The following is a 13,721-nucleotide window of genomic DNA, read 5'->3' on the forward strand; positions in this document are numbered from 1 at the left end:
TGTTGTTCCATTGCCATAGATCTTTCTGCCATTTTACAGAGGTTCACCCGGAGGAGAGTTACATCAAGGGATACAGAGTATATCTTAGCCTGAACGTTTGCTCTACAAGCCTCAATAGCCACCAGAATATGGGCTGCGGCAGGGCCCTGGGGCGCCTGCCAGCCCCATCCAGTCTCACCTGTCGTGCCCCCTCCAGTTCCGCTGGCAGTGAACTGGCCCATTTTAGTCTGTTGGGCCCCATGTGGCACCCTATCTCTGCCCATATCAAATTCGTGGTAGGGCACACCAGCAGCGCACCTCACTGTTCTGGACAGCCAGGAAGGTTGGGTGTCTCCTCCTCTCTCCTTCCCAGTCAGACAATTGTCTCTAAAGTTGTGCACCACTGAGTCCCCCCAAGAGAGTGTACTTCTCACGTCTCTCACCCCAAACGCCGAGCAGCCCTGCAGTAGTCCAGCTCAGCCGGCACTATTATGCCCCCTCTCCGCAGCTCCCCGCTTCCACAGATGTCTCTCCCTCACAAAATGTTCTTTCCAATGTCGCCAGGCGAGGAGGGAATGGTGGAAAAATGCGCAACAAGGTAGGGGCCACAGCTCTAGGTTATGGCTGGTCCCCCATGGCCCCTTCAAAGTAACCTGGTCTGCGGCTGTGGGGGATGGATGGGGGATGACTGAGGCACTCGGGCGCTGCTTCCAAGGCGAGGCCCCATGCTACTCAAAACCAGCCTTCACTCCTCAATACCGATGGCACCGATGCCCTGGGCCCCTTTAATAGAAGTAATGTCTGGCTTCCTCCTAAATCAGGAGCTCTCTATTGAAGCTTTTTTTTCCACAACCACAATTGAATCCTGAAGAAGGTACACGTCAATAGTCTCATTTATTTATGCATGTATTGTTTGTGTAGCACTTATGCTACATGATGCTACTCTGGAGTGCTGAGTGGTGATGGAGGACGATGGAAAGGAGGATACGGAGGAGGTGCAATGGTGATCACACAAAGGACGAGGCTTTGATTAGCCAAGGAAATCATGTACAGGCTTGTGAGGCTGTTACGTCGAAGTTTATGAGTTTATGTTTTTATTTTTGGAATGTTTTTTATGTTTCTATTTTTGTAATGTTTCATTTTCAAAAGAATGGAGGGAAGCAGGTCCTCTCCATCTCCAAAACATTACCGAAATGTTGTGTAAATTAAACAATGAACCACATTTAGTTAGTCCTTCCACGTCTGCCGGAGACCATTATTATGTTATCCATTAAAATAAGGCTTTTACTTCTGAGCCATTGAGTGTCATGTTCTGCCCTCTTTTCTTAGAAGAGCTCTTCCACTGAAACATGCTGCTTCTTGGAATGTGCTGCCTGAAAGAATGGGAATGTTTGTATAATGCTCTTCTCTCCATTCCTCAAGCATGTTGGGATCCATGACACTTTTCCCATAGAAGCTTAATTTAAGACATCTATCCCACACTTTTTTCTGATTTGTCTAGCCGACATAATGCTCCAGATGAGACCCAACTGAGTACATGTATATTGATAGGGCAAGACCATTTTTCTTGAAGGTAGTTGCACCTCACCCCTTGTTCTCCTGATAACTCAGAAGCAATGTTTGGCCCCTTTCAGATTAGCGGATACAATAACCCAGCACCAAGCTCCTGCTTGGTGGTCTTCGAAACCTCATCTCTTACTGTGGAGCTAGCCCCAGCACGCCTTTGCCCTGAAACCTGAAAACGCAAGGGTTTGCGCTTGTTTCAATGGATCTTCTCTGTCACCAGACACACTGTGCTTCCGGTACTTTTTAGACACTGCTGCTTTTTCCACTTCTCCTGGGGTACCAATGCAAGGGTAGAGCCATGTGTCATCAGCAGGCAGGTGTGCACCTCGATCCATGTTTAAACTGGTTCTTAAGAATAGCTAAAATAACACTGTACCCAGGACTGGCCCCAGGGCACTGCAATTGGCATCCCTTGACCTCATTCAGAAGCACACTTCACTGCCTCTCATTCAGCCAAGATCTAGAGAGTTTACACAACAGTCCCAGCCAGAAAACTGTTAACATGTCCCCTATAGCAATCTTTTCAAATGTGGTAATAAGTTATCAGTAAACCTTATGCATGTAATGCATAGAAATATAGTATCTGGCACTTAAAATATAGACCTGCAGTAAAACACATAGAGGGAACCTGAATAATAGTTACCATACCCTATACTTATACTATACATCTATCAATACCAGTTTCACTCCTAAGTGTATTCAAAATGAACAGAAAGGTATCTATTTCTGACTGTGATGGCATAAATAAATAGAACATGGAAAGTAAGCTTGCTGCCTTATTAATTGCTTGTCTCAAACACTGTTGAATGATCATCTGTCTTATTCAATTTAAGCAATCTGTGTGCACTTAAAATCATTTGAAATATTTTTGAATTATTCATTTCTCTCTGTTTGCCATGCATAGGCAATTGGAGAATTTATTTTGGTAGATAGAGACATGAGGATCAAGAAGAAAGGCAACCTCTACAGTATCAACGAGGGCTACGCCAAATACTTCGATGCTGCAGTTACGGAATACTTAAAGAAGAAGAAATTCCCAGAGGTAGGTGTGCTTATGCTATCAAAATTCAAAAAGGCAAGGGCAGCTTTGACTGCACTTTTGTTCATTACATTACTGTGGCTTAAGTGGCTTAGGGCCTTATTTAGAGTTCTGCGGATAGAATACTCTTTCAAAACATGACTGATATCCTGTCCGCCGTATTCCAAGTGCCATAGACCATAATATACGTGTAATATGGCTGAGTGGATATCTACCACCTTTGTGAGGAGTATCCATCCACCAAACTCTAACTAAGGCCCTTAAGTCTCTTGTTACTTGTTTGGTTGGTTAAATATCAATCCAGTGTACTACGAGTTTAAATTGTGCTCGTAATTCACAAATCTTGCATCACAATGACAGGCTTAACAGGAAAGAGTGGTTGCACTTGCTACTGGGGAAATCTGCAAGCATGGCAGCTATGGAGTAGAATTAAGTGTACGGTTGGAGGGTCAGTACTTGGACATTCACGTTTGAGGGGCAGTGGGGGCAGAGGCACTGAGACAGTTTCACGTATTCCCTGGAATTCAGGGCAATTATTGCATGCCACCACTTTCATAGCTCACCAGCTACCACTATGATTGCCCCTGGGCATTCATGGCTGTACCTTGTAAATGAGGGCTGTGCATACCATTTGATATTGTGGTTCCCTCTGGAGCTGCAATTGGCTGTATGAAGTCTTAGTAGATACATGATCACACTGTCAGTGGTAGCTATACCTATAAGTTATGGCTATGTTCCCGACATATGGCTAGATCCCTGGTAATCATGGGGGCACCCCAGATAAAATACGAGTGGGAACTAACTAGATCTTTGTCTGCTTTAGCAATATTGTTGGTATTTTATTGAAATTACACTTTTTGTAGGGTTTCAGTGACTTCAGTGGTAAAAGTAATGTGACATTACTGGCTCTGATGTCTTTGTGTTCTTGATTTCAAAGGCCATGAAATGCTATATTCAATGATGTTGTTGGTGCAGATGGGGTGGTGCGCATGAGGTGTTTTCTGTTTCTGCTATCAGATGTGAATTTAATCTATGGCGATAAAAATAATGAGCCATTTGTAACAATATCTTTGCTTTTTTAGGATCACATGCTGTACATCAATTTACCATCTAGTGGTTGGGCTCAGAATAGTATCTAGCAAGTAATCAGATTATGTGGGATTTAACAATTGGCAGAGTCAGTATGACTCACAACGATGACATCCTACGTGTAGAGTGCTTCAGTACTCCTGATTTATAAAAGCAAATATACCCTAGATGCATTAATACTAAATCAATATTCTAGGAATGTTGATCTTGTCTTACAGTCATGTATATCTCCCAAAAATATCCATGTTTAGAATTCCTGTGCATTCTTTGTCAATTCAATTGAAATACCCTCTTGAGAATTAATTAGCTTTTCTTGCCAATAAATTATATCCACCCCAATACCAGTGTCTCAAATTTTCATTTATTTTCTGTGACCCAAATCTTGTCCTGTCCTCACTGTTTATTCCCTGTGCCACTCTCTTACAGGATGGCAGTTCTCCATACGGAAGTAGATACGTTGGCTCTATGGTTGCTGATGTGCACCGTACGCTTGTATACGGAGGAATCTTTTTGTATCCGGCAAATGCAAAGAGCCCGAAAGGAAAGGTAACACAACCATTTGTAAAAATATTCAATTATCTTACAATATATTTAAAGCAGTTAAAACAAGGATGTTAATTTTTGGTGCATATAACGTTAGCCATGGCAAATGTTTAGGATATCCACTTTAGATCAATTTATAGAAAATTACGCCATAAAGTAAAAATTTACCTAGAGATTCTCATAGAAATCCAACAGGGCTCAGGCCCTCAAAGGCCAACACCGAAAATCCATGAATTAAACATATGATAGTTGACATTTTTGTCTTATCTTTTATTGGTTAGTTTAAGTACGGAACGTAACACATGACCATCTAAAAGTGCTTTGTTACACAGCCTGCACTGAGTCCCAAGGGTAGAGGTGTCAATTGTATTTTACATCACCAGTAGGCTAGTGTTATGATGACTGTTATCAGCAGTGGTAATATCAAATGCCTTTCACATATCTGACATTAATTAGAGTGCATATTTATAGCGCCTATGTAGTTATGGTGAGGTCAGAGTTTCCATTGAAAAAGCATGTTCTAAATTTCCAAACCTTCCAAAAAACATACATCCACATTGGGTTGTTCTTGTCAAGTCTCATTCAGATTTGTCAAGTGGGGGTTAAGAAAAAGAGGTGTCCTGAAAGTGCTGTTTTGTTCAATAAGATTCTTTGCTTTTCAATACAGAAACAGAATTCCACAAAATGTGGCACAAGGTAGAGCTTCACTCAAGAAAGTGCTTTTGCATGTTTGGTGTAAATATCTTCAGTAGTTTCGAGAAGTTATTGTTTAAAAAGGGTCGAAGGTTGGGCATGAAGATGTTACAATTTGCAGATACCTGGACCGTTAATTTGCAGAGTTCTGCGAATCTGGGTTCATAGAGCTCCATCTGTCTGTCTGTCTGTCTGTCTGTCTATCTATCTATCTATCTATCTATCTATCTATCTATCTATCTATCCATCTAGACAGATGCAGCAAGAATCTAGCTTAGAAAGAAAAGCAACTTTCTGTTTTGCTTTAAACAGCTGCTTTGAATATGCTTCATGACTAGACCTGCCTTTCACCTCGGCTGCTGGCTCTGGCAGCAGGCACTGTGACATCTGATCTTGACTGTAATAACTTATAGTAGTCAAGTTCTGACGTCTTTTATTTATAACTTGTGACTGGGTGCATCATAAGTCGCCGTTTATAAAGAAATTGGAGACTACTGTTTATACAGGGATTACAGAATCCCATGTACTATAAGAACATAGTATCCAAAATACCTGCTATTTACATTTTATAGACTTACATGTTGATTCTGCTGCAATTATGTTGAAAACAGTGTTATGTTTTTTTCAAGACAGAAAAGCTTTATTGAAAACATTATTTGAAATACTGCTCTATACTGTTTTCAGTAGAAGGAAAAGTAATGTCACTATATCTTTAGTAGATTGTTTTTGTACATTTTGCATTCTTTGTGCGCACATCTAATCAACACAAGTGCTGAGTAAGTAAATACATTTTGCTTGTCAGAATTGATCTGTAACTGCAAGCTCAGCAGAGAACTTTAACCCACCGTTAATCTTTAACTAGGTCTGCTGCTTACCCATTGAGATAAGACACACTCGGTGATTGTGGGATTTTCACATTCCAAAAATTGAAAACAAGACTTATTACTAGTGGCATTGGCTATAATGCACTTGTAATAAGGCAGAAAAGATATGCTTCACATTTGTGATAGAGTACCTATCCGCCAGGCTGTAAATCAGGCCCTTACTTTTTTATTTAATGGGAAAAAGCATAGCGTGCAATTGAAAAAATGCTGACACCATGTATGAAATTCTTTAAATTATCTCTGCACAAGAGAGTTTATTGGAAACTGTGCTGTGTAGTAGATGTGTGTGAAACATCAAGAGAAGTATCTGGTAACCTTTTGTATAACATGCCATTTCTCCTTTACAGCTGAGACTTCTGTATGAATGCAACCCCATGGCCTACATAATGGAGAAGGCAGGAGGGATGGCCACTACCGGCTCGGAAGCGGTGCTGGACGTGAACCCCACTGATATCCATCAGAGAATGCCCATCGTCTTGGGGTCCCCAGATGACGTGCAAGAGTACATTGACATCTTCAAAAAACATTTCCCCAAGTGAAAAGCAGCTCCTCTTGGTGACAACAAGAAATCCCTTCCAGCTGGTGGACCAAAGTTTGAGCTGTGCAGTCGCTCACTCAGACACAACACATTTCTGTTAAATGAATTATTTTTAGGACCATGTGCTTAAATTTTTTATATTATATTTCTAATGAAATAAAGAAATACAAACAACCTGGACTATCTCAGATGATTGGAAAATAGATATGTATAAGAACATTTTTAGGGACACACATGTCATGATTTCATAATTGTTCATGATAGGCTTGGCCATGCTTGGCAGTCACGACCAAAGGGTTGAAACCAAGAGGTTTGAAGGAATATAACTGCCTAGCATTGATAAATGCCCACTGCTTACTTTATGTCCCTCAACTATGTATTACTACCTTATCAGCATTCAAACAGGAAGGCACTAATCAAAACATATCAAAAAAGTAATTTTGATTGTTTTGTGAATCCTTTCTTTTTATTTTAAATATACTAAGCCAAAAACATTTTCAATCTGAATAAATTCCCTTGGAACGAATAACCTGTAACACAACTACAGTCAACCTGTGTTTTATCAAATTTTCTTTATCAGGGCTTTAAGTACTTCTCATCGCATAACCTCAAGTCTCAATTTGGTAATTACGGACCAGATGAGTGGATTCGGTAACAGGGGTTGCAAATGGTGCATCAACTTTGAACTAATCCATTCTGTTTTTACAAAATTACCCATGTACTAATAGGTTGATTCGGAAAACCTCAATTTGTAGAGGGTTGTAATTTGAGCAACCTCATGGAAATTAATGAGATAGGACAGTAATTGTAACCCACAATGAATCAGATCCATCATAGGGAAGGTGGCCTGCTGAGGTCAGCAGACCACATGTCTGTGATTGGTTTTAAATAAAGCTATTGTTTTCAAATCCAACCCATTTGCCTTAAAGGAAAACAGGATGCATTTAAGGAAAACATTAAACTTGCATCTAACATTTTTTAAGGGTAGGCAGTGGTCCATTGGACTACCTACTCCTAATTTGTTTTTCCAACATTCACAAAGAAGAATGGTTTCCTTGGGACCCCTTTCTATTTGTTATTGCCTAACCACTTCCTTTCAGTAGTCGATAAACATTAATATTGTGCAACTGGATATTGGTCGCAAAACAGTAATACATACCACTGTGAATTATTATTTGGAAGGGACACCCTAAATATGCCCCTTCCAAATACCAAATCCGTATGAAGTCACAATCCAAATGATGATTCGGCAAAGTGTTGCTGAATCACAATTTGGGTTTCTTATGTACCAAAGTGCCTTTTTGTAGTCCCAAACCGACCGATTCTGGGAATCGGGTCAAAAGATTGGGCACATCTGGCCCCACATTTTACTTACAGAGATTTCATTTGTTGGGTAAAGCTCACGTTAATTTCTCCAAGCTACATTTCTCTGCACAAGGTGTGCCTTCGCTACTCCACCAGGAAAGGGCTTTCATAACAGCTTTTCAAAACCTCAGCACTGCCACGATTCTCCTTATTTTGAAATGAACCCCGCTCTTCAGCATGAAGTGTAATGATATTGCCTGACAGCTAGAGGCCTCTAGGGTCAGCACCATTAAACGTAAGGCTGCAGAAAAAAGTTATTTCGCTGCTGCAATGTCTATTTCCTCCAGTCTCTGTGTTGATGTCACAATGTTGGCATTTTCTTGCCCCTTTGCCCCTATCTACCTGTCTCGATGTTGCTTCCTACTCCTGGTGTGTGTGTTGATATTTGGACTGAGTGTCCATGCCTTCTTGTCTCAGTATCTGTCATACCTATTGCTGAGTCTGTTTCACTTTTCTCATGCCTTGCTGTCCTAGTGTTTGTGTTCCATTGCTCTAGTGTCCCAATATTTCCTTCCTACGCTATCGGATTCCCTGTCGCCACTGCTGTGTCTTTTTGTCCCAGTGGCCATGTACTTTTGACCCGGGTTCTCTGTATTCCTGGAACGACATCTGTGATTTCCAGTCCAAACATCTGTATCTTCCTTCTCCAGTGTCCCTAACATGCTGTTCCAAAGTCAGTGACTTTCTCTTTATGTGTTTCTGTCTCCTATATTCGCATCTGTGTCTTTATGTTGCTGAGTCCTTCATGACATAGAAGCTGCATCTCCCTTTCACTCTGTCCAGTCTGTGACACACAATATGCATTTCCCTTCCCAGTGTCTAAATATTCTTGACCTGACATCTATGCCTTACTGTCTGTATCTCCTTGCTTCTATATCTATATCTTTCAATTCCTGGCTCCATGGTCCATTTTTCCTTTTACAGGTGTCCAAGTCTTGCGATTCTAGTTTTTCTGATCTCCAGTTCATGATGTTCAAGTCTCTCACTGCCCATTTCAGGCAGTAGTGTAGCAAGGATGCTATGGGCCCTCGTGTAAGCAAAGAAAATCTTCGCTTTGACTCCTGTTGGGATAGTAAAATACAGCAACCTACAAGGTTCAATGGGCCCAGTGACCTGCACCTGCTGCACAAATGGTAGCTACGCCCCGATTTCAGGGTACTCCCTGTCTATTAGTCTGTATGCCCCTGTCTAAATGTTTGTGTCTCATTCGCTGAGTGTTTGTATCTAGATCCAATTTGTTGAATTTCCCTGTGTTTCAATTAATATTTATAGCATCCAGGGAAATCGAACTGGTTTCATGGAGCTAAAAGCAGACAGACAGACGGCCTAGCCTAGCAACGTTAATCATGCGCAAGTTTTTTGGGGAGCTAGAGGGTGCGCGGTAAGATGGCAGCTCTGCCAACCGAACCTCCCATCCGCCCAGAATCCTGCTCCACTACGGGGCATCCAGCGCTGCAACACATGCCATTGCGTTGCTGCAGAGCCCAGGCAATGATTGGGAAGATTTGAGCACAAGAGAATGTTGCTGTTCAGAGAAATTGTCTCAAAGCGGAGTGACCGCAGACTCAATATGGCGGCTGCTGAGCAAGGCTGAGGTCCCACGCCTCTTGAATTGTGACTGGGGCTGCTGCTGGGCCTCACTGGCGGTGTGGGCGGTTGCACACCTGTGGACCTGACTGGCCTGTGCTGAATTTGCGTCTCTGGATTGACGCGGAGGGCCGCTGGTGCACTGCGGGGCCTGCTGCACATGCATAGCAGTTCGGTGCGAGCGGATAGGAGAGCGACAGACGCTGATCAACTTTGGGGCCGTGAAGTGGGCTTTGTGCGGGACGTAACGAGACACTAAGGTGAGGCCTGCAGCAGAGGGCGCTGTCTCCAGGAAGGCTGCTGTGACAGAACTCCCCTGATCTCAGGGCGCTGCCTCAGTGTATTACAGAGTGCGCCTCGTCTTCTCAGGCGGCCCGCCCTGGGTGTGGAGGTATTGTGTCACTCCATGGTGTGCTGTGCAGACATACAAGCAGCAGTGAGTACTGGCCCATGGTGTGACCCTGGGCCTAGATTATAGACTGTGCGGCTGGCGAATAGTGAGCCTGACACTGGTGTCCCAGCTTGCTGAGGTACAAGTGTGAGTTGCGCTCTTGTGCCTGGACATGTTACCTTGAAGACGTGGTGCAATGGCAGGGGTGCTGTGCTGATGCAACCTGGAATTGGGGTCACTGGTGAATGACTCTCCAGCATAACAGTGGTCCTGGTCATAATACCAGTAGTGGGACTGCTTGCCTCGTCTGGGGCTTTGTGTATGCACTGTTGGTGTAACAGGTACACCTGCCAAAATGAGCAAAACGGACAAGTCTCAGCCCCGCCTGACATGCGAGATGCGGAAACCTGGGAAGTCCCAACAAAGGCATAACTCAGGCTCCAAATTGGATGCCCTGGCTGCGGCTCCTCCTGTGCTGGAGACATCATTACTGGTAATGCAGCAAAGCCTGCAGTCCATAGACGCCAAGATAGATGCTTTAAATTTGTGAATGGATCACAAGTCTGTGAAGTTTGACAAGCAGGGCACCAGGTTAGGTGAAGTAGAGAAGCGAGTCTCCACTGCTGAATGTGACCTCCAAAATGTGTCCGCTACAGCCCTGAACATGGAGAAAGTACTGGCGGTCATCCAGGCGAAGAATGAGGACTTGGAGGCCAGATCGAGGCGGAACAATTTGAGAATAACTGGCCTGCCGGAATCAACCAACACCAGGAAGCTGAAGAACTTTGTTGAGGGGCTCCTCAAAGACATTTTTGGGCCTGAAAGTCTGTCCGCCATGCTGATCGTGGAACGCGCGCACAGCTCATTGGCCGCCCGTCCGGTCCCTGGGGCCCCGCCGCACCCGATCATCGTGCTGCTGCTCAATTATAAAGACTGTGAGTCGATTCTTCGAATGCCACGTGAAAAAGGTACAATCAGTTATCAAGGTAATGAGCTGACTTTCTTTCTGGATTTTACAGTTGCTGCCAGGCGTCGAAGGGGGAATTTGCACCAGTGAAAAAGCTGTTGATGGCCACTGAAAATGGCCCATACTCTATGCTTTACCCTGCAACCTGAAAACTGGGTCTGAGGGAACTGCCAAGATTTACAACAACCCCAAGGCGGCCATGGAACACGCTAAATCCCGGAATAAGAGGTGCAGAGATGCTGCAGGTGATTCTGACAAAGAGGAGCAGTGAGTATCAGTCCAGGACTGCATATTATTGACTGGTTGTTACAGGTATTGTGTGGCTTTTCAGCTACAGTGATGGAAAAGGTCTGTAGGGGATGGCTCGCTAGGAGGGGGAAAATTTCTGGTGACATATATTGGCATCTCGGTGGCTGGGACATATCTCCTGGCAGTTAAGTGGGCACTGTTGGGGTATTGGTTGGTTGATGCCCCTTGGGCTCTGGACTCTAGTTGGACTGCCATGTTGATACAATGGACTCATTCGGCCACCTCCCTGTTTAGTGGGAGGCTGACTGCACTCTAGCATTTCTTAATGGGTGTACCCCGCCTTTTTCACCGGGTGCTGTTTTTCGGGGGTGGCGGTTTGTTTGTTCTGCCATGGGCTGTCTTTAGCAAGTTGGGGGTGCTTAAGTGGGTTGAGGGGCTGGATGGATGGGGAAGAAATGTTGCCGGTGCAGTGCAATACAAATGTAGTACATTATCAAAAATGTGTGTACCCTTTTGGGGATCTGTAAGGTGGAGTCCTGTAAGCCATGGTTTGTTAATGCAGGTTTGGGTGGTATGGTTAAGTTAATAACATGGAACGTACACAGTCTGAATAACCCTAAGAAAATCGGCATTGTGCTAGCTTTTCTCGATAGGAATGATATACAGGTGGGCACACCATTCACTCTGCTTAAGACTGAGGCGGATGAGCAGGGTCGGGTGCTTCTGGTGCAGGGTAAACTGGGAGGCACAACTGTTCTGTTTGTCAATAACTATGGGCCAAATGTGGATGACCCCCTCCTTTATAATGATATTTGGAGGCGTATTGGGTTGTTCCCCCCCTGCGTAGTGATATTGGGTGGGGACCTGAATTTGTACCAGCACACTTGGCTGGATTGAACTGCGGACTCGATGCGACGGGGTAAGCAGGCTGCGTATGTTCTCACTGAGCTGATGGAGGCTGAGGGGATTGTGGTTATTTTGGCACAGCTGCAATCCTGCCGGGAGGGAGGGGACTTTCATGTCCTCAGTGCATGGGCCACGGTCAAGGCTGGATTATTGGTTGGTCTCTAAGGAAGTGGCCCCAGTGACAGTGACAGTTAAGTATCTGGCAAACATGCTGTCTGATCATGACCCCTTGTTCCTTGAGCTGGATGTGCCCGCTCTTTCTAGACATCCGTTCCAGTGGCAGCTACAGCTGGGGAAACATCCTTTACAACGCGGTGCTTATGCCGCGGGGCCTTTACGACGCAGCCATCACAACGCAAGTCATTACTACGACTTGCGCTGGATGGCGCTCTTGCTTAAGGAATAGTTTAATTTTCTATTCCAACACCTTCCCTACTGTTACGTGGGCTGGAGTTGGAATAGAAAATTAAAATAATCCACAATCCAGCGCCCCCCAACGCAAGTCGTTGTAACGACTTGCGTTGTGAAAACCGCGTTGTAAAGTACCGCAATCAAAATGATTGCGTTGTACTAACATACATCCCTACAGCTTTCGTCCCTATTGAACCCTGTGTTTGGGGCCACAAGTAGAGATGCCATAACAAAGTTTTTTCTTGAAAATTAAGGTTACCATTAGGGGGGAATGTATTGGGGCGCAGTCAGGTGTACTGTAGGCACTTCGGAATAGGCTACAGGGCTTGTACGAGGAGATAAGTGCTCTAGAGCGCCGCTATGAACAGTGCCCCTCGTCTATACTCTTAGCTCAAAAAGAGACCTTGTGTCGGAATACAACCAGGATGCTGAACAGGAACTTCTACACAGGTCCCGAAGATGTAAGGCCCGTACCTACAGGGAGGGAGGCAGGCCCAGTTGCTCTTTGGCGCATTAACAGGCTCTTCTAAAGGGACAGGAGCACATAGTAGAGATGCTAGACAGGGATTCCATTCCGCAATTCACTACTCCTGATATCACTAAGGTGTTTCTTGACTTCTTCTCAGATCTATATGGGGATAGACTGACAACGAGTGATAGTGAGATCTCCAGCTATTTGGAGAATGTAGCGCTGGGGTGATTTTCAGATGGTCAGCGGGAATATTTAATACAGTCTTTCACGGTAGAAGATGTTAGGGAAGCTAAAATGGCATTTCCATCTGGCAAAGCGGCCAGGCTGGATGGGCTGCCTAGCGAGTTTTACAAAACATATCCTGAGGCTCTGGCACAAGGCTACTGAAAGTATTTGCTGAAGCTTACAAGAAGGGTGTCTTGCCCCCATCTCTGAGGGAGGCACTTATTGTAACACTACTAAAGCCAGATAAGTAACCCAATAGGTGTGAGTTGTACAGGCCACTGTCTCGTATAAATATTGATGCAAAGATATCAGCGAAAATTATTGCTAACAGGCTTCAACCCTGGGTCCCCAAACTGATACTTCTGGACCAATCTGGATTTGTGCCCAAGCAATCAACCGTGCATAACTTACGTACCATTTTTGCGGTATTGCATAAGATGGATCCGGAGCTCCCAGCCGTGGCAGTGCTCCTAGAGGTGGCAAAAGGTTTTGATTTGATTCAATAGTGGTACATGTTTGTGGTCTTGCAGAGAATGCGGATGCCACCGTTTATTCTAAAATGGGTGCGACTTATGTACACCCGCCCGATTGCCAGAGTTCGGGTTAATGGATGAGTATCTTGTCCAATCACAATAAGCAGGGGCACTAGACAGGGCTGCCCCCTCTCCCCTTGGGATTCCGGCAGCGCCCGCTAGCCAATTCATTGTACGCGGACGATATGACGCTATACATCAGGAACCAGCCACGCATCTGGTACCTGTGCTCCACGTATATGTCCTGTTTGAGAGGCACTCTGGGTTGGGCATGAATTGGGCGA

General features: G+C 44.4%; 1 protein-coding gene across 1 annotated transcript in view; it reads left to right on the plus strand.

Annotated features, from left to right (window-relative positions):
- LOC144818351 (fructose-1,6-bisphosphatase 1-like) overlaps positions 1–6,505 on the plus strand; it is a 39,075-nt gene extending 32,570 nt beyond the window's left edge. Inside the window, exons 5-7 of the mRNA XM_078675700.1 lie at positions 2,450–2,587; positions 4,100–4,219; positions 6,141–6,505. Of these exons, the coding sequence (XP_078531826.1) occupies positions 2,450–2,587; positions 4,100–4,219; positions 6,141–6,332 (450 nt within the window). The 3' untranslated portion in view covers positions 6,333–6,505. The remainder of the gene's footprint in view (positions 1–2,449; positions 2,588–4,099; positions 4,220–6,140) is intronic.
- The last annotated feature ends 7,216 nt before the right edge of the window (positions 6,506–13,721 follow it).

Source organism: Lissotriton helveticus, chromosome 2_1, assembly GCF_964261635.1.
Source record: "Lissotriton helveticus chromosome 2_1, aLisHel1.1, whole genome shotgun sequence".
In the NCBI taxonomy this organism is placed as follows: domain Eukaryota; kingdom Metazoa; phylum Chordata; class Amphibia; order Caudata; family Salamandridae; genus Lissotriton; species Lissotriton helveticus.